This window comes from Haliotis cracherodii, unplaced genomic scaffold (genome assembly GCF_022045235.1).
Source record: "Haliotis cracherodii isolate W230 unplaced genomic scaffold, xgHalCrac1.p SCAF_6, whole genome shotgun sequence".
NCBI classification, from domain to species: domain Eukaryota; kingdom Metazoa; phylum Mollusca; class Gastropoda; order Lepetellida; family Haliotidae; genus Haliotis; species Haliotis cracherodii.
Genome location: NW_027266319.1, coordinates 15,660,006 through 15,682,540, shown reverse-complemented (window position 1 = coordinate 15,682,540; position 22,535 = coordinate 15,660,006). Strand labels below are relative to the sequence as shown.

The following is a 22,535-nucleotide window of genomic DNA, read 5'->3' as shown; positions in this document are numbered from 1 at the left end:
GTTAACATCATGCCTCGAGCCATGACTTCTGGGCACTAAACCCCGCTTGCTCACACACCATCCTCATCAGTCAACTCGTGAGGATCTGGGAGATTATTCTGCTCCAGACTTACCACGTCTTTTGGACGTCTTGAACACTCTGATATCTGACCTTTCTCGTTAATTTGGTAAAGGGATCAACATGTAAGCTTGAAGAGCTAGAGGGGGCACGGATTCGCTGTGCAGAGTTGCGTCCCTTGGGCACGCCAGAATTTTCTGATTGTGGGTTCGAATCCCGGTTCGCCCCGATTATGTTTCTAGGTTTGTCAGCATCATACCCGTGCTCGTGGGTTTCACCGAAGTGGTAAACGTCTGAGATCTGCATCACTTCGGGCTTTCCTCCAATATTAAGCTGACACGCCGTGATATAACTCGAATACTGTTAAAAGCGGCTTTAAACCCAAATCATTTGAACAGCTAGAGTTACCTGGCCTTGTCGTGTGTAAACATACGGATCACACACATATTTCATTATCACTTTAAGTGAGGGTTCAGTTTATGATAAATGTGAATATATGGATATATCTTAGGGAAGACATTTAATCAGTATACGTCGTCGTCAATGACGACCCAAGATGGTATCAACTGTGTCTCGAGCGAACACCAAGTAAGCCCAACAAGGGGTTCCAATGGAGTAGGAGTGACGGCGGTACGGCTGCAGCCTCAGCAATGAGGGCCTGAAACAGAGGAGTGAGTGAGTGAGTGAGTATAGTTTTACGCCGCTTTTAGCAATATTTCAGCAATATCACGGCGGGGGACACCAGAAATGGGCTTCACACATTGTACCCATGTCGGGAATCGAACCCGGCTGAAACAGAGGAGGGTGTGTAGAGTGGACTGTCATGACTCCACACAGTGACGGGAGGAGAAGCTTCAGTTTCACGATCACAGCTACCTACATAACAGTAGCTAATGTTACATTGTCACTGTGGGCTATATCACAGCAGCTAATGTTACATTGTCACTGTGGGCTATCTAACATGAGCTAATGTTACATTGTCACTGTGGGCTATCTGACATGAGCTAATGTTACATTGTCACCGTGGGTTATCTCACAGCAGCTAATGTTACATTGTCACTGTTGGCTATATCACAGGAGCTTAAGTTACATTGTCACTGTGGGCTATCTAACATGAGCTAATGTTACATTGTCACCGTGGGCTATCTCACAGGAGCTAATGTTACATTGTCACTGTGGGCTATATCACAGGAGCTAATACAATGTGTGAAGCCCGTTTCTTTTGTGCCCCGCCGTGGTATTGCTGGAATATTGCTAAAAGCGGCGTAACACCATACTCACTCACTCACTCACAGGAGCTAATGTTATATTGTGCCTATGTGTTACATAACATCAGCTAATGTTACAGTGTGACTGTGGGCTATATATCAGCAGTTAATGTTACAGTGTGACTGTGGGCTATATATCAGCATTTAATGTTACAGTGTGACTGTGGGGTATATATCAGCAGTTAATGTTACAGTGTGACTGTGGGGTATATATCAGCAGTTAATGTTACAGTGTGACTGTGGGATATATATCAGCAGTTAATGTTACAGTGTGACTGTGGGCAATCTAACAGCAGCTAATGTTAAATTGTGACTGTGGGCTCAAAAACGGAAGTTAATGTTACATTCTATCTGCGGGCTATCTTACAATAGCTAATGTTACATTCTCACTTTTGGATATCTAACAACAGCTAATGTTACATTCTCACTGTGGGATATAAAACAGCAGCTAATGTTACATTCTCACTGTGGGTTACATTAAAGCAGCTAATGTTCACTGCAGGCTATATAACAATAACTAATGTTCCATCGTCACTTTGGGTTACATAACAGTAGCTATTTTACATTGTCATTGTTATATCACAGCAGCTGATGTTACACTGACACCGAGGGCTATATCACAGCAGCTATTATTACATTGTCACTGATTGCTATATCACAGCAGCTATTGTTACATTGACACCGAGGGCTATATCACAGCAGCTATTGTTACACTGACACCGAGGGCTATATCCCAGCAGCTATTATTACATTGTCACTGATTGCTATATCCCAGCAGCTATTATTACATTGTCACTGATTGCTATATCCCAGCAGCTATTGTTACATTGACACCGAGGGCTATATCACAGCAGCTATTATTTCATTGTCACTGATTGCTATATCACAGCAGCTATTGTTACATTGACACCGAGGGCTATATCACAGCAGCTATTGTTACACTGACACCGAGGGCTATATCCCAGCAGCTATTATTACATTGTCACTGATTGCTATATCATAGCAGCTATTATTTCATTGTCACTGATTGCTATATCACAGCAGCTATTGTTACATTGACACCGAGGGCTATATCACAGCAGCTATTGTTACACTGACACCGAGGGCTATATCACAGCAGCTATTGTCACTGATTGCTATGTCACAGCAGCTATTGTTACACTGGCACCGAGGGATATATCCCAGCAGCTGATGTTACACTGACACCGAGGGATATATCACAGCAGCTGATGTTACACTGACACCGAGGGATATATCACAGCAGCTGATGTTACACTGACACCGAGGGATATATCACAGCAGCTATTGTTACACTGACACCGAGGGATATATCACAGCAGCTATTGTCACTGATTGCTATGTCACAGCAGCTATTGTTACACTGGCACCGAGGGATATATCCCAGCAGCTGATGTTACACTGACACCGAGGGATATATCACAGCATATAAAACAACAGCTAGTGTTAAATTGTGACTGTGGGCTCGATCACAGCAGCTAATGTTACATTGTCACTGTGAGCTATATCACAGCAGCTATTGTTACACTGACACCGAGGGATATATCACAGCAGCTGATGTTACATTGTCACTGTGAGCTATAAAACAACAGCTAGTGTTAAATTGTGACTGTGGGCTCGATCACAGCAGCTGATGTTACATTGACACTGTGAGCTATATCACAGCAGCTGATGTTACATTGTCACTGTAAGCTATATCACAACAGCTAGTGTTACATTGTGACTGTGGGCTCGATCACAGCAGCTGATGTTACATTGTCACTGGGGCCTATATCACAGCAGCTAATGTTACATTGTCACTGTGAGCTATAAACCAACAGCTAGTGTTACATTGTGACTGTGGGCTATAGAATGGAAGCTGATGTTACGTTGCCACTGGGGCCGATATCACAGGAGCTAATGTTACATTGTCACTGCCAGCTATACAATAGTAGCTAATGTTACATTGTGAATGTGGGCTTTGTAACAACAACTAATATTACATTGTCACCATGGGCTATCTAACAAAAGCATAATGTTAAATTGTGAATGTGGGCTATATTACAGTAGCTAATGTTAAATTGTCACAGTTGGCTATATAACAGTAGCGAATGTTACATCGTCGGTGTAAGCTTTATCGCTAATAGCATAATGTTTCATTTACCTGGCTGAGATATCGAGTCAGGTTGTGAATTTGCTTTGCTGGCAGATCTGTGAAGACGAAACATGGAATAATGTAGTCATCGTGTAGAAATATAACGATCATATCTTAACTATAAACTAGGCCTTGTAAGATGGTAATGTTACACGTTCTCCAAAAATAAGTTGAGATGAACTACAAGATAATGGTAACTGAGATGAGTTGTAAGTTGGTAATGACCCTAACTGAGATGAGTTGTAAGTTGGTAATGACCCTAAGTAGTATGAATTGTAAGTTGGTAATGACCCTAACTGAGATGATTTGTAAGTTGGTAATGACCCTAACTGAGATGAGTTGTAAGTTGGTAATGACCCTAAGTAGGATGAATTGTAAGTTGGTAATGACCCTAACTGAGATGAGTTGTAAGTTGGTAATGACCCTAAGTGGGATGAATTGTAAGTTGGTAATGACCCTAACTGAGATGAGTTGTAAGTTGGTAATGAATCTAACTGAGATGAGTTGTAATTTGGTAATGACCCTAAGTGGGATGAATTGTAAGTTGGTAACGACCCTAACTGAGATGAGTTGTAAGTTGGTAATGACCCTAACTAAGATGAGTTGTAAGTTGGTAATGACCCTTACTGAGATGAGTTGTAAGTTGGTAATGACCCTAACTGAGATGAGTTGTAAGTTGGTAATGACCCTAACTGAGATGAGTTGTAAGTTGGTAATGACCCTAAGTAGGATGAGTTGTAAGTTGGTAATGACCCTAACTGAGATGCGTTGTAAGTTGGTAATGACCCTAACTGAGATGAGTTGTAAGTTGGTAATGACCCTAACTGAGATGAGTTGTAAGTTGGTAATTACCCTAACTAAGATGAGTTGTAAGTTGGTTATGACCCTAACTGAGATGAGTTGTAAGTTGGTAATGACATTAACTGAGATGAGTTGTAAGTTAGTAATGATACTAACTAAGATGAGTTGTAAGTTGGTAATGACCCTAACTGAGATGAGTTGTAAGTTGGTAATGACCCTAACTGAGATGAGTTGTAAGTTGGTAATGACCCTAAGTGGGATGAGTTGTAAGTTGGTAATGACCCTAACTGAGATGAGTTGTAAGTTGGTAATGACATTAACTGAGATGAGTTGTAAGTTGGTAATGACCCTAACTAAGATGAGTTGTAAGTTGGTAATGACCCTAACTGAGATGAGTTGTAAGTTGGTAATGACCCTAACTGAGATGAGTTGTAAGTTAGTAATGATACTAACTAAGATGAGTTGTAAGTTGGTAATGACCCTAACTGAGATGAGTTGTAAGTTGATAATGACCCTAACTGAGATGAGTTGTAAGTTGGTAATGACCCTAACTGAGATGAGTTGTAAGTTGGTAATGACCCTAACTGAGATGAGTTGTAAGTTGGTAATGACCCTAACTAAGATGAGTTGTAAGTTGGTAATGACCCTAACTAAGATGAGTTGTAAGTTGGTAATGACATTAACTGAGATGAGTTGTAAGATGGTAATGACCCTACCTGAGATGAGTTGTAAGTTGGTAATGACCCTAACTGAGATGAGTTGTAAGTTGGTAATGACACTAACTGAGATGAGCTGTTAGTTGGTAATGACCCTAACTGAGATGAGTTGTAAGATGGTAATGACCCTAACTGAGATGAGTTGTAAGTTGGTAATGACACTAACTGAGATGAGCTGTTAGTTGGTAATGACCCTAACTAAGATGAGTTGTAAGTTGATAATGACCCTAACTGAGATGAGTTGTAAGTTGGTAATGACCCTAAGTGGGATGAGTTGTAAGTTGGTAATGACCCTAAGTGGGATGCGTTGTAAGTTGTAATGACAGTCTAAGATGAGTTGTAAGTTGGTAATGACACTAACTGAGATGAGTCTTTAAGTTGATAATGACCCTAAGTGGGATGAGTTGTAAGTTTGTAATGACTAGGCCTTGTAAGATGGTAATGTTACACGTTCTCCAAAAATAAGTTGAGATGAACTACAAGATAATGGTAACTGAGATGAGTTGTAAGTTGGTAATGACCCTAACTGAGATGAGTTGTAAGTTGGTAATGACCCTAAGTAGGATGAATTGTAAGTTGGTAATGACCCTAACTGAGATGATTTGTAAGTTGGTAATGACCCTAACTGAGATGAGCTGTAAGTTGGTAATGACAGTCTAAGATGAGCTGTAAGTTGGTAAAGACAGTACCTGAGATGAGTTGTAAGTTGGTAATGACCCTACCTGAGATGAGCTGTAAGTTGGTAATGACAGTCTAAGATGAGCTGCGAGACTGGTAATGGCCCTACCTGAGATGAGCTGGAAGACTGGTAATGACCCTACGTGAGATGAGCTGTAAGTTGGTAATGGCCCTACCTGAGATGAGCTGGAAGACAGGTAATGGACCCACTAAGTCCAGGAACTCCTTCAGCTCATTTCTTTCAGCTGTGGCCACCAGCTGCGCCAGCAGGATCCTCTCATTCTGCGGCAGTTGATCCAACACATGCCCACTTACAAACTCCTGAAGCTTCTGCTCCAGCACGGTAGCCCCGCAGGCAACACAGAAGACGCTCAGGACTATCACGCTCAGCCTCATTCTGGAAACAGATCGACTATACAAATCAAACGTCATCCCCCATCGTTATCCCCCCTCTGTCTCCGTCTCTATCTCTATATCTCTCTCCCTCTCTCTCGCTCTCTCTTCCTCCCTCCCTTCCCTTTGTCTCTCCCTGTCTTCCCCTCTCTCTCGCTCTCTTTTCCCCTCTCTCTCTTCCCCTCTCTCTCGCTCTCCTCTCCCCTCTCTCTCTACCCCCTCTGTCCCTCGCCCTTTCACTCTCTACCCCCCTCTCTCTCTCTTTTCCCTCTGTCTCCCTCTCCCTCTTCCCCTGTCTCGCTCTCCCTTTCTTTCTCTCTCCCCCTCTTCCCCCCTCTCTCTCTCTCTAATCTCTCTCTCTCTGTTTGATACACTCACTGATCACCGATAAAGTTAAATGATATAGTCTGCTATACATATCTAAAATTCAACCTATTGAGTAGATATGAAATACAGATTTTAAACCTTATGCTCTTGTACAAAGTTCAAGGAAGTGGGAACCTTTAACGAGAAGTTAACATTGACCAGGATTGTGGCGTACTCTCGATTTGTTCCTAAAAGGTGCACTCTAATTGCAAGCTCCGGACTTTGAGGGGAGTGTGAGATACATTCCACTGAGAGACCGTCATGTTTGCATTGCTGAGAGTCGCCAGATGTACTGATGTATGTGTTAGTGGTCTAGTTACATGAAACACACATGATACACACATGAAGCGTCATTGGATCTTTTGATGAGTCATTTGAGATTAACCTATCTTCACGAACAAGCGTGAGTGAGTGAATGTTGTTGAAAGCCTCAGATGGCAATATCCAAGCTCTATCACAGCGGTATGTTAAGAATCGAATCTGGGCCAGACAGACTAGCGGTTGACTGCATGGGCAACGATTCACGCCATCAGGACACGTTGAACTATCGACTGTATGACAAGAGGGATGACTTCAGCTTTCCAAAAGTCAACTTTCCCTTCATGTCGAGCAATATTCCAGTAAATGTTTGAGATACAATAGAGCATGCTCTTTCCGCCAAGATTTCAAAGATCATCATACGACTCTTGCTCAGAAGTTGTTTGATCAAGGTTACAACATTCAAGGCCTCAGTCAAGCTTTCAAAACGTTTTATGGTAGACATGTGGAGGACATTTCCAAATTTGACGCATCAGTGACAAAAAAAATGTCCAATGCAATTTCCTAGTTTGACTTGTACCATATGTTCCCGTTTTCCCTGACTTTTCGCGAACTCCTGGTATCATTACTATCTGATAATTGTAGAAGAGTTTGATGAACTGTCTCATGTTGTCTGCTCATTCCATGGGCGTTAGTCGTGTTGCTAAGGTTACCTTGCCCACTCCTGGTGCAAATTATCGTTACCCGGATGCAGATATGAGTTCCGGATCACACCGGAAATGGCAGCCTCAGCAACGAATCTAATGTATCCAACATTACATGTAGAGACAATAAACAATTGTGTTCCTAAATGTATGCGTGACATATGAGTGGTGTCCCCAAATTATTTAATTGCTATACCGTTATCAAGGCGTACACACCTGAATAGCATCTGATTACTTGGCTGGTGGCTGAGGAGTTGCCAGTAAGAAAATCCCCCTACATACCTGGGCCCGTTTCACAAAGCGGTCACAACGCTAAAACGATCGTAACTCCCATACCTTAACATAGACAGTCGTAGCGATACGACCGCTTTGGGGAGCGGGTCCCTGTCATCGATTTAAGTGTATATTAGATTCTTGTAATGAACGAGGTACCTGCCGCTCAGAAGACTGCGAGCTGTGAAGAAAAAATGGCAGCGTGTCAGCGGCGCACCTTGTCCGACCTCGCGAGATATCGGCATAAGACGTGGCTTATCAATACACCTACGATTTCTACTGCGTACCTTTCTCTCAGGAATGAATGTACACGTTGTTACCTACATGCCCTGGTTGGTCATCAGTATATGACGGAATACGAGAGACGGATGAAAGTATCGCAGGAGTATGCTGTGAAGAATTGCGTTACCAGTCGTGGGTTCTCAACGCAGATTCGCCCCGAATATGATTCTTGGCGTATTAGCATAAAATCCTATTTTTGTGATTTTCACCCAAGTGCCAAACAAAACACTGTAATACAACTGAACTTTTTTTCAAAGAGCGGGATACTCAATTTCTGCCACAACAAAAGCGGTAGTTGCAGGAATAAACTCGCTTATCTCGCTATGTACTTGGGTTGCGGAGTAGTCTTGTGGTTAAAGTGTTCGAGTTCTATTCCCATCAAGGGTACCATGTGTGAAGCCCATTTCCTGTGTTTCCCCGTCGTGATATAGCGTGGAAAAAGCGACGTAAAAACACTCAGAGCAATTACTCAAAAAGATTTGTCAATTAGCACTGTGGCAAAGTATGGGGCGGACCTTTTCGGAAATGTTAAGTGACACCATTTTCTTCAACTGACTGTCCGGTAGCCTAGTGGTTTAAGCGTTCGCTCTTGACGCTGAAGACCCGGGTGTTTCGATTCCCGACATGTGTACAATGTGTGAAGCCCATTTCTAGTGTCCCCCGCCGTGATATTGCTGGAATATTGCTAAAAGCGGCGTAAAACCATACTCACTCACTCAACTTACTACGCGCCTTTCATGAAATACTAGCGATAAACGAACAGGTATTAGAAATCTTAACATTTGCTTTGTTTGTACATGAGCTCCTATACATATTTACTTTACACTCTGCATATGTCCAACTCGGAGTTAGGTTCTTCAAATTGGAGGATGAAACGTATTCGGTTCCTGTATGGTCATCCATGGTGCCGCGACTCGCTTTGCAGAGTAGCCTCCCATAGCCAGAATCTGATAACCATGTGTTGGAATCCCATATTTGCTCTACACGTGTTGATTGCATTGTTGGTCCTAAACCAGAGGGACAGTCTGATACAGCTGAAATACTGTTTAAGGCGGTGTTAAACCCAAGTCACTCACTCACAGACACTGATAAGCTTATCTTGCCGAAAGTCACCTGGACACGTTTCAAGGGCACCTGGTAAACATGTTTTCAGTAAAAACCAAATGACAAAAAATAGTACATAGAACATAGCCATTCGTCACAACTAGCCCCTTTCCGTAACCTGCAAGAAGACCCGTCCCCCTATCGGTGAATGTTATCTCTCAGAAATAAGATTTTACATATGTCTTGCATCTAAAACTATGCCCAGTTCAATTGTACTGTATAAATCCGCACGCCCTTATGTGCTTTAAATTGCATCTGAAATATATATAATATATGGGGAAATAATATGTGAACCATTACGCAACGAGTTGACAATTGTTTTAGATATGATCGTTTTCGCTAAGGCGGAACCCGGTCGTAAAAATGGCCAAGAGAGTGGCACGAGTCGCTATTCGGCTTGTCCCGGAATAACACGAGTTGGTCACGAATGAGAACATAGCACAAATGCAAAGGGAAACTAAAAAGTGAAACAGCTACACTAATCCATGTATTTTCATATTCTGACAGAAACCTCAACTATTAAAGAACGCTGACACAACACGCGTGAGATGCAGGCTGAAGAAAATAACGGTTGTTGACACAGCATGGTTGTCACGACCACAGTAGATTTTTCGTTCCAGGTAATTGTACATTAATTCATTATGGGTTAAATACGGTAAGAGTTTGCCTGCCGCAGACAGGTACATTGCACGTGAATGGGGTGTCACGAAGTGACGTGAGGACGTGTTCACTGACTGTGTTGCACCATTCGAGGTCTTCGCATCACATCCTGCTAAATATTGGCTCAAGAATTTGAGGTTACAGAGTATTGGAGTGTTTAGCCGATGGGCAAAGTTGAGCCGTTGGGCAAAATTGAGCCGTTGGGCAAAATTGAGCCGTTGGGCAAAAATGAACCGTTGGGCAAAGTTGAGCCGTTGTGCAGATCCTTTTATTTGAGTGATACAATGTGTTTGGTATGCTGGTCAAGTTACAGTTGGTATCCAAAACTGAGCCGAGGAAACGGAAGAAAAAGCAGTCACGAATGAAGATCAATTTAAGATGAGTATATTATGGTTATAATTTCAAACATTTCTGAATAACAACTGCAAAACGTGTTGCATCACTTTTGCTTTGGTCACAATTTTATTTTGAAATTGTATATTTCAGGGAACTGAAAACAGACGCGGTTTTGACAGATTCGTGGATTCGACTTGAAAGACTGTTTGCGAGTTTGACAAGTGTATTTATTTGTGATTGTTAATAAACCTGCTCGCTTGTCAGCTGCGGTAGGCATAACCCTTGAGATGCTTATGTTGTACATGGTAAATATCTTATGTTCGTTTGGGCGAAGCGAATTTGAACATGACAGCTGATTCTGCCTGCTCCCGTTCACATGCTCCGGAGATTTCTATTTAAAGTACCATTGGAAACCGCCCACCACATGACCCATGAATACCCATCACATGATCCATGAGCATTCGTCACATGACCCATGAACTCCCGTTACAGAACCCGTCTCATGACCCATGAACACTCGTATCATCACCAATGAACTCCCGCCACATGACCCATGAACACCAGTCACATGACCCATGAACTCCCGTCACATGACCCATGAACACTCGTATCATGACCCATGCCAATGTTCACTGTTAATACACCACTGTATGAATACAGGTCTATACAGTTTAGTCGGTTTGTTAACGAAACTGTAGGTGTATTGACCGATACGCTATAAGTAATAATAATAACAATAATAATTGTACACGATCGGTGCTTCTCACATTTTCATGGGATGGATTGACTTGTCGGTAAAGCATTCGTCGAAGGCCAGGGTTCGATTCCCGATATGAGTACATGGTGTGAAGATCTAGGGTAGAAGAGGTCTTCAGCAAACCATGCTTGTCGTAAGAGGCGACTAACGGGATCGGGTGGTCAGGCTCACTGACTTGGTTGATGCATGTCATCATATCCCAAATGCGTGGATCGATGCACATGATATCAATCACTTGATTGTCTGGTCCAGACTCGATTATTTACAGGCCGCCGTCTTATAGCTGGAATATTGCTGGCTGCGGCGTAAAACAAACAAACAAACAAAACAAGGTGTGAAACTTATTTCTGGTGTCGCAAGCTGTGATATTGCTGGAATATTACTAAAAGCGACGAAAAACCATACTCACTCACTCTGGCCACTGATAGAACTGTGCCGCCACTGGGCCTAGAGGAGTAAGACTAAATATGTGGGAACCAAAATGTTTCCTCTTGAATGTGTTATGTTTGTGTCAGTTACTTTTATCCACATCAATACGAAAACATCACATTTGATGTTTACTCGCCAGGGTACCCATACTCCTCCCCGGAGTTCACCTTTTGTTTCTTATGATTATGGAAATGATGCTCGTGTTTTCATAACATCACACACAACATATACTGATATATGCACATGGTATAACACCCTGTACTCTGTGTATGGAAACTACAAGTGCTATAACACCATGCGATGAGTAAATCGAACAATGCACTTGGTACAGCCTCATGCACTATGAATATTGATATACACACACACATATGGTATAACATTCTGCATATGTATATTGATATACACACGTGGAAAAACATTCTGCATATGTATTTTGATATACACACATGGAAAAACATTATACATATGTATATTGATATACACACATGGTATAACATTCTGCACATGAATATTGCTATATACACATGATACAATTGCCTGCAATGTGTGTATTGATATATAGACGTGATATAACATCCCTAACTGTGCATACAGATATACACACATAATATAAGATCTTGTACCATGTTTATTTATATATACACGTGGTATAACAACTTGCACTCTGTTCATTGATATAAACACATAATATAACATCCTGCACTATATATTCTGAACCCCCAAAGAAACGGCACCCCAAGTAACATTGCATTTAAATATCTGTGTTTCACTTTGAGAACAGTTGACACTTTAATCTCAACCTTGATGATCAGTTTTGCCAAGTTTCATCTTTTTAATATGTTTCAAAGTGTGTTTACAGTGTTTGGAAATATAAGGTTTCTCATCTGTCCATGGTGACGTTTCTTTTGCTGTTCAGTATATATTGATATATACGCGTGGTATAACACAAATGATATAACATTCTGGACAAAAGTCCTCATGGGCATATACCCTTTAGGACAAAGGCCCTATCGGCTATTATTTTGTCATTTATATATGTAAATGTTTTGCTTACAACATTAAATAAATGTTTAAAAACACCTACAAGTTTAACCGACTTGTAAAAATGAACCATTGATGAGGGGAGCCTCAAAGTATTAATGAAGAAATCATCAAAATGATTTCTATATCAAGATAGTGTTGTAGAGTTTCTGCACGGTATAGGATATAGCAGTAGGTTACATTATGACAGTCCAAGAATATGCAATGCTAAAGGACTCCCAGAATAACATGCTGTTGTGGGAAGTAAATTAATACACTATTTTTAAAAACCTTACAGCTTCTGTTTCTTTACTAATGAAACTTATAGGATCTTTTTTTCCTAGGGGTTGGGGGGGGGGGGGGGGGGGGGGTCCAGAGGTCTTTCGTCCAAGTTTTTTTTCCATGAGGGATGATGTCCATGAGGGCTCTTGTCCGTACACCTGTTTGACGGTGGCTCAAATGAGAACAGTTTATGAAGACATTCAAAACATTTCTCTGCAAAGTCAGTCAGACTTAAGGCTGCTTGTATGATAAAGGCAATCTAAGAATCAATATAACCTATTTTAGTGTATACTTGAGTGAAGGCAGATAAGATTAGTTTCCTGTGTAACATATTTAGAAACCATCTGGCGTTCAAATCAAGGTTACGGTCGCGTCTAACTTTGTCAACGAGCGCATATCTCAATTGAATATATATCAAACATTATTTCGATATGCTAACGTTATGCGTATTATCATTCATTCATAAAATTGTATGAAGTGTCTACTTTATAGCATTTGATAATAGTATTTTGGCAATATATGAACTAGATTTAAGATATATTTCAGAGAGAGAGGGTGGGGGTGGGGTGGGGGGGGGGGGGGGGGGAGGGGGGACCCACAACTAACGCCCATGGAATGAGCAGACAACATGAGACTGTTCATCAAACTCTTCTACAATTATCAGACAGTAATGATACCAGGAGTTTGCGAAAAGTCGGGGGAAAAACGGGAACATATGGTACAAGTCAAACTAGGAAATTGCATTGGACATCATTCTTGTCACTGATGCGTCAAATTTGGAAATGTCCTCCACATGTCTACCATAAAACGTTTTGAAAACTTGTCTGAGACCTGATTCTATTCTTAACATACCGCTGTAATAGAGCTGAATGTTTCCATCTGCGGCTTTCAACAACATTCACTTACTCTCGCTTGTTCGCGAAGATAGGTTAATCTCAAATGACTCATCAAAAACCTGATGACGCTTCATGTGTGTATCATGTGTGTTTCATGTAACTAGATCACAAACACAGACATCAGTCCATCTGGCGACTCTCACGTATGCAAACATGACGGTCTCTCACATGGAATGTATCTCACACTCCCCTCAAAGTCCGGAGCTCTTAGTGTTCCCACTTCCTTGAAGAGAGAGAGAGAGAGAGAGAGAGAGCGAGCGAGAGAGAGAGAGAGAGAGAGAGAGAGAGAGAGAGAGAGAGAGATTCTATAAAGACGACTACCGTCCATTATACTTTTACAGAGTAATGTTTTCTCTTTAAATATCTAACCGACTTATCCTTTCGCCAATCAGATCTGTTTAGAACAGCAGAATTAACTAGCTTAAAGGTACGTCCCTAAACGCAGGAGTCATATTTTGCTGTGATAAGTCAGTAAGACAGGGTGTGTTTTAAGGTGTCTCACAACTGGGCTGTCTTACTAATGGGAGGAGACCTACAAAAGGAGTAGCTAAATCAACACTGACGATAATTCACAAGATCCATAGACTCAATTAAGTAGGCTGCGACCAAATAACACCTGAGTCTTAATTAACTCAACACTCTGATGAGTAAAAAACCTCGGTTGAGTTAAATACGGAGAAATACCACAGAGAACGTATCCCCAAAATAAGTCTCTTGTAAAAGACGAAAACGCCTGAATATCAACCATAGAGTGAAGACTCAGTCACTCTGACTGGCAAAGGAAATCCTTACTTGACCAAAGGAGTGTCTAGACTCACCATCATTAAGACGGGTACTTGAGCAAAAGAGTAACTTGACTCCCAATCGTAAACAGGTACTTGATCTAAACTAGACAATCGCGGGAAAGTTTGGGAAAGCTACTACACCAATACGAAAGAAGTGGGTACCAAACTAAAGCGCTGAACATCAACTATTCTACGATAGCACTAAAGATTTACAACCAGATGTGTTCAATTATTGAGGTGGCAAAAATGACCACAAATAGATGGGAAATATCTACAATTACCAGATGATCCCGCTACAGCCTCAAAATCAAACTTCCTAACATAAAAGATAACATATATAAAATCTTTGCATGAGAAATGTATGCAATTAAACCACTAGGGAATAGGACGGATCACCAATTCTCTAACAACGAATGTAAAGTCACTGGACATCGATGATCGCTGGTGACAACTGGTGACAGAAGCCGGACAATAGGGAGGGATGCGGTGCGGTCTCTAGACCGAGACGTGTGTTTGGGAAAAAACCTCAAACTGTCGCCTTTCGAGCTCTCACGATGACGTGACGTTGTTCACTGGACTGGCGCGCATGCTAAGATGATGTCTGACAAAATTATAAATTTGATATGGAGAAATTCAAAACAAAGAACATTCGGACAATAGTTAGTGTGGGATAAAAAAAACATTTCCATTATCGATATAAATCTCTGCCTAAAGGAACGTACATTGGAAGATTCCTACTATATCATGAACATTTGTTTATGAATCACTATCAAATAGCTATGATACCATGTATCCTGTCCTTATAGTATCACCCGTCACAAACACATGCAAAGGCATGTCAAGTGTTCATTTGAAAAACACGTGAACATATGTCACAATGTAAAATAGGGAATTGCATCGGACATCTTTCTTGTCACTGATGCGTCAATGACCTCAGACAACATTGATCTCCTTGTTGCATTCCATCTTTGTATTGCATCCAAGTAACCACGGATACTGTGCCGTACGATGATATGATTGTCTGACGCTGCCCTTGCAACAAAACAGAATCTGGTGTGTTTCATAAACTGTTAGAGATATTTCATGGTTACGGATAATTATTGATGAGAATAAACATGTTAAAACTGATGGGTGAATTTTCGACGTTATCCATCTCAGCTTAAATGGTGACTAAAATGTCGATAAGGTGGTTGCAACGCCTGCATGTCATCGTATGTAGATGCGGAAACGTTGCTCATGCTGTCAATGTGAGGGTCTTGTTGATTATTTACAGGCCACCGTGACATAGCTGTAATCCCTCCCACTGCAGACCTCAGTTGCCCATGACGTCCTCTAGAAGAAACCTGAGGCTGTAAGCTGACTAATTGTGCGTAGTCATGTCATGACAGTCCAAACTAAAACTCATACGACAGCTATCAGTGCTCGATAAAGCAACGTATTAAACCACCTTCACATTTGCAGAGGCTCAAGCATAAATTCAAAACAAAAAACGTGCCTTGTATCAAGAATACGAAGCAGCGTTGTTTGACCAGGTGACCTTCCAGAAACCTATCCTGTTTCCTATCAGGGTATAAGTAAGATTAAGTCACGAAAGTTCAAGACTTGTCCCCAGCAGTGATACACGCCAGGTACTGTTTGTTTTCTCACGCTCCTTACCTAAAAAAAGCAGACTATTCAGTGTATGTATGTAGTGTACATTAAGTCGAAAAAAATATATATCGGGGTTACTGAAGATTCACTATCAATATATCTTTATTATTTGGATGTTCGTAATCTAGTTTGTTTGAACTAACACTGTCAGGAATTGGATATTGTGTACGAGTTTGATTCCTGCAGTACATTGTGCCAAGCCAGATGATGTCTGAAGTAGCCTAAGCTCTGAAGATACCTTTGTATTATCCCTCTTTTCTCTAGAATTGTGTGATGTGTTATTGTTGTTTTTGTTTTTTGTCAATTTTGTTTCAGTCAGTGTTGAAAAAACCATTTACATACATATAAGAAAAGGTGAGCATACCCCGTTCCACCGTAGGCATCAGTCACAAAAACCTGCATCAGACATCATATTTGGCATTAATGCGTCAAATTTGGACATTTTGCCCATAAGTCTAGCATTAAGCCTTTTGAAATCTTTCTCTGAGGCCTTGAATGTTATGTCCCTGATCAAAAGTCGTTTGAGCAAGCGTCGTGTGACGCTATTTGAAATCTTCGTAGAAACGATTGTACCTCAATCTACCTCACCTAGGTGGTAAAACGTTGCCACCAAGGCCTGTAGCTGCTGGAAAAGGCTCGACATTAAGGAAAGTTGACTTTTGGAAAGTTGAAGTCATCCTTCTTATCATACATTCGTGTTTAGATTTAAATATGAAACAGATCAGGCGGTGTCACTTGTCTCTTTAATTTCTAGTTCAGATGGGTAAATCAGCGGAAGAGAAATGGCGATTTGATCATTATTGAACCGTAACAGATCATCAAATATATCGATATACATGAATCTTCTTGGCCAGGTTAACTAGGCAAATGAGGCACGATTTAAGGCACCTCTCTCCTCTCTGGGATAGTGTGATGCGAAAGGATTTTGGATTTCTTGTCATTGTCATTGTGAGCAACTGCAGGATGCGAAACACTTTCAAACAATAATCGCCAGGACAACCATTGTCCAAACTAAACACGTAAACACGTACCGATGACAACATTCGTCAACAACTTAGATCTGTCTGACTTTGATATCGGTTTGAGTTATGTTCCAGTCACATCAAGGCAATGATGGAGTTCACCAACGTGGGATTCGAACCTGCCTGACTCACAGTTTAACCACTTTGAAGCCATTCCTTTTAATACCAAATACCGGCTTCACATGCGATACAGCAAACTCATTTCTCCTTCAGTATGATGAAGCTCCTGATTGTTACGTTGGTAGCAATGACTGCCGTCATTGCCAACGACCACCACGACTATAAAGACCCTTCTAAATTCGCCGGCTGGCTGAAGGATGTGCAGAAGAGCCACGAGTTCGCTCACATGACGGCAGAAGATAAGCTCCTCTACAGTCAACTCATCCAGGCTGCCGAACAGGGAAGTGCCGCCCTCACAACCTTCATCAATAGCCAGACCTTCGACAAGATTGTTGGCCTCATTGATCGTATGTCTACATTTATGTCCATGTATATGCTCTTTCATGTAGGAACAATCGGAACAGTCCTAGAAAACTGATTGAATCATTCAGAAAAATAGTTCCTAAAATATCTAACGTCAACGCTGGAGAATAATTAGCCTTGGTTATCTTGCCGACACATTTCGCTTGCCAAAAAAAAGTGAACACGCGTTCTTAAAATAGTCTATGGTGTTCGGCTGTGTCTCACATTTGTTTAATGACCATGTTCAACTATTTCCATCGTCTCTGGTGTTGTTCTTTGACACTCTCCATAACAACCTATATATCATCCATAAAATATGTCTTCGAAATGGAATAATAACTAGATATCCGCTGATATATATCTTGTTAAAGTTGAACGTACGTATGTTTGATATGTCCTCAGATTTGGACAAGGACGACATTCCCCACTTTGAAGGTTACCTTGCCGCTGTAAGTATCGTGGTGTTTGTTTTGCTGCCTATCATTAAGATCGTAAAACATTGAAATAATTTGTATTTATATCTGCAATGATATTGTCAATACTAATCTTTTTCAGCATCTGCAGGGAACAACAACAACCGCACCTGTCGTGAGTATATGGCCACAAACCTAAGTTTTAGTGGTTATAATAAGTCATTAAATGACAAAAATAAGTTTTTTATACCGAAGAAGTATATATAACATAACTGAGACATTACTGAAATACTGTTCAAACCAACCCCACTCACTCACTCACTGGGGGCGCGGAGGGGAGGGGGGAAGCAGTCACATAAATGCTGGGCCTGGCAATTATCTTGAGGCTAATTTGCCTTTAAACTGAACTAATTCACTCATATATATTTTTAGATTTAAAAAAAGGACAAAAATGTAGAGATGTTTCCTATCTTTAATCAGAAGCGACAGAGTGGCTCAGATCTGTTCAGCTTCCTGAGGGATCTTCACCTTATGCACAAGGTGGAGGAAGATCTCTCCCATTCAGACATGCGGGTCTTCCTGGAGATCATGTATGCCGCTGAACACGACACGCTCACCCAATACATTGACAATAAGGGCTATGGCCCCGTCCTGGACCTCATGTCACGTAGGTATATAATGCACAACTAATGTATACAGCTGTTAGGAATATCCAATATCTACCAATCTGGCCATGGTCTTATAATGAGATTTAGAATTAAAAGGCTCTGTGTTTAAGAAGAGAACTACTCTTGTTATGTCACATTGACACCAGTAGAACACTGTGATTCGGCTTGCTCCCTTTACTTTTCACAATAACTCTGTCCTAAACTTCCTCCCTTTATCCTTCAGTATAACGCTACCCGGAAACTATTGCAGTTACTCTTCAGTATAGCGCTATACACAATGAAACGGCTACCACCCTTTACTCGTCTAAGTAAAGCGCAGTCATATAGCTGGAATACTGCCGAGTGTGGCGTTAAACAACATCCGGGACCTCTTCCAACTTCTCTATAGTGTAGCACTATCCCAACCTCTTCCCATTGCTCTTTAGTATAGCGCTATCCCAAACCTCTTCCAATTGCTCTTTAGTATAGCGCTATCCCAAACCTCTTCCCATTACTCTTTAGTAGAGCGCTATCCCAACCTCTTTCCATTTCCCTTTAGTGTAGCGCTATCCCAACCTCTTCCCATTGCTCTTTAGTATAGTGCTATCCAAACCTCTCCCCATTGCTTTTTAGTATAGCGCTATCCAAACCTCTTTCCATTTCTCTTTAGTAGAGCGTTATCCAAAATCTCTTCCAATTGCTCTTTAGTATAGCGTTATCCCAAACCTCTTCCCACTGCTCTTTAGTATAGCGCTATCCAAACCTCTTCCCATTTCCCTTTAGTGTAGCGCTATCCCAACCTCTTCCCATTGCTCTTTAGTATAGCGCTATCCAAACCTCTTCCAATTGCTTTTTAGTATAGCGCTATCCAAACCTCTTTCCATTTCCCTTTAGTAAAGCGTTACTCCAAATCTCTTCCAATTGCTCTTTAGTATAGCGCTATCCCAAACCTCCTCCCATTGCTCTTTAGTATAGCGCTATCCCAAACCTCCTCCCATTGCTCTTTAGTATAGCGCTATCCTAAACCTCCTCCCATTTCTCTTCTGTGTAACGCTTCCCGGAACCTCCTGAATGTGACTTTGAAGAGGAATAATGTCTTTGTCAATTGATTAATTTCTTTCAAATTTTTGTTGCAGAAATTGATAAAGATCAAACTCGCGACTTTGACAAGCTGCTCATGAGGGTAAGGACACACAGACAGGTTGTCACATCCAAAATATAACAGTAAAAATGGTAAACAGAATATGTGAAACAAGCTGGTAACTCGATACGGAATTATAGGATACCGAGTCTATGTACAGCTCAAACATATCCTTTCTTCAATTGGGAGGTTGCTTCAACGTCCTGTCTGTAAGTGTATTGCAGCAGTGCCACATTGGAGCAGTGAATTTGCCAGTGCGCCTCTGTGGGAACGGGGAATAGGGCGTCTGTCATAATCGTAGGCGCCAAATATAGTTCTATAATTAGAATACAATGTGACATTATAGCCCCCATCGCGTGTAATAGTCATATTCCACTCGTTAATACACACAGCTAAACTGTAAAACCTTCACTTCTGACACAATGCAAAATATATTAAAACAGTTTTCATGGGGGAAAACGTTCCTGGCTCCCATTTTTAATGATTTTTGAAATTCCAGTTTCTTATCTTTACTGTCTTAATTTGAATACAGAATCATTGTGCAAAGTAACCTTAGACGAGCGTGCTAAAAGAAAGCCTTTACAGATCATTTTTTGGGTATTCCATATGACTCTAACGCTTTGGAAGAATAGAGAACATATGAATTAGAATAGAAAGAAATTGGATTTGGATGGGACTGCCAGCCCCTAAATCCTTTGTAACCTTTCCCGTATTTCAGCATCTGGAACATGAGGCTGCGATGTCACAAATGAAAACTACTGTCGGCGCCATCGTTGTCAGCACACCTGCTCCAGTTATGGCCAGCACGGTTGCTCCAATGGCCAGCACACCTGCTCCAGTTATGGCCAGCACTGCTGCTCCAGTTGTGGTTTGAACAGTCCCGCTGATGGAAAGATCTCCTGCATCCTACATACTACTGGTAATAATATTAAGGTCATATTATGAGAACAGATGCTTGGTATGAGATTTTGTACTAGTCAATCGGTTGTCACGTCATGAACAATATATTATCTTCAATTGCTTGCGACAGTGCGTTCATGTGACGTCAAGTTGCTATGGGTCTCATCAGAAACAATGAAAGCTGATGAAGGAAAGGTCACCTGTATATTGCTGGTAATAATATTAAGAGCACGGTCACATTAAAAAAACGCATGTTTTGTATGACATTTCGTATGAACCTTCAAGGAAAACCAATATTATTCGACAATGGAGTGAGCGAGGATGGTTTAATGCTGCTTTGAATATTATCTCAGTTGTGTGAGTGAGTGAGTGAGTGAGTTGGGTTTTACCCCGCTTGTAACAGTATTCCAGTTATATCACGGAGTGTCAGCTTAATGTGGGAGGGATGCCCGAAGTGATGCAGGTCTCAGACGTTTACCACTTCGGTAAAACCCACGAGCACGGGTATGGTGCTGACAAACCTAGAAACATAATCGGGGCGAACCGGGATTCGAACCCACCATCATAGGTTTCTGGCGTGCCCAAGGGACGCAACTCTGCACAGCGAATCGCAACGCCTTAGACGACTAGGCCACCCTTGCCCCCCTCAGTTGTGTGACGGCAATCAGGCAAGAGATGCAGTTTTTCGAAGTTAACAACTGAGTGAAACACTCGAGCACGGCTATGATGGCGACACACATAGAAAGACAATCACTGCGAATCTGGGGTTTGAACCCATGATCGTAAGTTTCTGGCTGGTCCAAATGTATGGCGCGTTGAGTGACACACTGTATATCTAGTGAACAGCCTACAAGTTAGGAGGAATTACGAATTTTCTGTTCCGAGTGAATGAAGTATGTCATTCGTGACCAACTCGTGTTATTCCGGAACAAGCCGAATAGCGACTCGTGCCCCTCTCGTGGCCATTTTTGCGACCGGGTTCCGTCTTAGCGCAAACGGGCATACCTTAAACAACTGTTAACTCGTTGCTTAATGGTTCACACATTTTCCCCAGATTTCCCACATTATTTCAGATGCAATTTAAAGCACATCCGGACGTGTGGAATTATACAGTATGATTGAACAAATTTAATTGTGTCTTTGGTATATTTTTGGATACAAGACATATGTAAATTCAAAAATTATTTCTGAGAGATTCTTTGACGAAGAACTTGAAATCATACGCGCATTATGATTGGTTTGTCGTATTTTCGCACATAATATTCATCGATAGGGGGACGAGTCTTCTTGCAGGTTACGGAAAGGGGCGAGTGGTGACGAATGTTAAGTATGTAAGGAGCCTTTTCAGTATTAATTCACGGGGCACAGCAAATAACTCCCGGCAAGTGGGTTACCTCCTGCACTACCCATAGTCTTTTTGTAGTGAAAACATGTGAAAAATGGCTTTCCTCATCTCAAGAGTAGTTGACCCCTGAAGATCCGGGGTAGAATAGGACTAACGGGATCGGGTGGTCAGGCTCGCTGAAATGTTTATTCACATTTGTAATTCGATATAACTGTTTTCTTTGCAGATATACCATTGGCAGTTGTGAATAAAATGTGTATAAAGATTGGTTTTACTTTTGTCATTGTGTTCATCAGATGTCACTTGTGTCGGAGATCCTGAATCTGTCTCATTACACAGTACATGGGCGATATCTTAAGGTTTAAACACGATATCACAAATCAAGTGAACAGGCGACGATACCGTCGAAACACAAATTATGAAACACACGTGGTGTCATTTTGGTCGTTTGAAATGACATCTGTTCGTCCATCAGTGAATGGGTATTGCAACAGGGCCTAAATGTAGATGGATTGTGTCGCATGAGTGACACGTGGTCCAGTATTCAGGGCACAGGTCAGAAATCAGGCGACTTAAAGAACGCTTGAGAGATGGTGGTGAGAAGGTTGATGGATGAGCTGGCCGCATGCTCCTGAGAGTTTCCAGAGCTTATATTCTTTCACCACACGTGTTACATATGGTGTCTTCGAAGGCAATTGACGTTAACCTTCTCGTGCATCATAGGCAGCTTGAATTGT

The 22,535-nt window shown here is 41.5% G+C and overlaps 2 protein-coding genes across 4 annotated transcripts; one reads left to right on the top strand and one right to left on the bottom strand.

The window, feature by feature from the left end:
• Positions 1-561: 561 nt before the first annotated feature.
• On the bottom strand, positions 562-7,924 carry LOC139446124 (uncharacterized). 3 transcript variants are annotated; one of them, XM_071227409.1, is made up of 4 exons: positions 7,827-7,924; positions 5,850-6,070; positions 3,488-3,534; positions 562-716 (listed from the first exon to the last, which is right to left on the bottom strand). In XM_071227409.1, the coding sequence occupies exons 1-4, from the start codon at positions 7,910-7,912 to the stop codon at positions 621-623; spliced, it is 450 nt and encodes a 149-aa protein (XP_071083510.1). In that variant the 5' UTR covers positions 7,913-7,924; the 3' UTR covers positions 562-620. The 3 variants fall into 3 exon arrangements, with proteins under 3 accessions (XP_071083510.1, XP_071083512.1, XP_071083511.1); XM_071227411.1 differs by lacking the exon at positions 7,827-7,924 and adding an exon at positions 7,731-7,753; XM_071227410.1 differs by lacking the exon at positions 7,827-7,924 and adding an exon at positions 7,611-7,722.
• A 7,817-nt stretch (positions 7,925-15,741) lies between these two features.
• Positions 15,742-22,065, top strand: LOC139445760 (uncharacterized). The gene is made up of 8 exons (XM_071226972.1): positions 15,742-15,846; positions 17,104-17,357; positions 17,755-17,801; positions 17,908-17,940; positions 18,246-18,432; positions 19,549-19,595; positions 20,272-20,472; positions 22,025-22,065. The coding sequence occupies exons 2-7, from the start codon at positions 17,105-17,107 to the stop codon at positions 20,425-20,427; spliced, it is 723 nt and encodes a 240-aa protein (XP_071083073.1). The 5' UTR covers positions 15,742-15,846; position 17,104; the 3' UTR covers positions 20,428-20,472; positions 22,025-22,065.
• The last annotated feature ends 470 nt before the right edge of the window (positions 22,066-22,535 follow it).

What these genes read in the sequence shown, in the direction of transcription:
- LOC139446124 (XM_071227409.1), bottom strand. Translation starts at nt 7,912, where the DNA reads ATGCCGATATCTCGCGAGGTCGGACAAGGTGCGCCGCTGACACGCTGC. An exon ending in CGCAGTCTTCTGAGCGGCAG is followed by an intron (nt 6,071 to 7,826) that starts GTACCTCGTTCA and finishes ATCTGTTTCCAG; the next exon opens with AATGAGGCTGAGCGTGATAG. An exon ending in TGACTCGATATCTCAGCCAG is followed by an intron (nt 717 to 3,487) that starts GTAAATGAAACA and finishes CCTCTGTTTCAG; the next exon opens with GCCCTCATTGCTGAGGCTGC.
- LOC139445760 (XM_071226972.1), top strand. Translation starts at nt 17,105, where the DNA reads ATGATGAAGCTCCTGATTGTTACGTTGGTAGCAATGACTGCCGTCATT. An exon ending in TTGAAGGTTACCTTGCCGCT is followed by an intron (nt 17,802 to 17,907) that starts GTAAGTATCGTG and finishes AATCTTTTTCAG; the next exon opens with CATCTGCAGGGAACAACAAC. An exon ending in CAACAACAACCGCACCTGTC is followed by an intron (nt 17,941 to 18,245) that starts GTGAGTATATGG and finishes ATCTTTAATCAG; the next exon opens with AAGCGACAGAGTGGCTCAGA.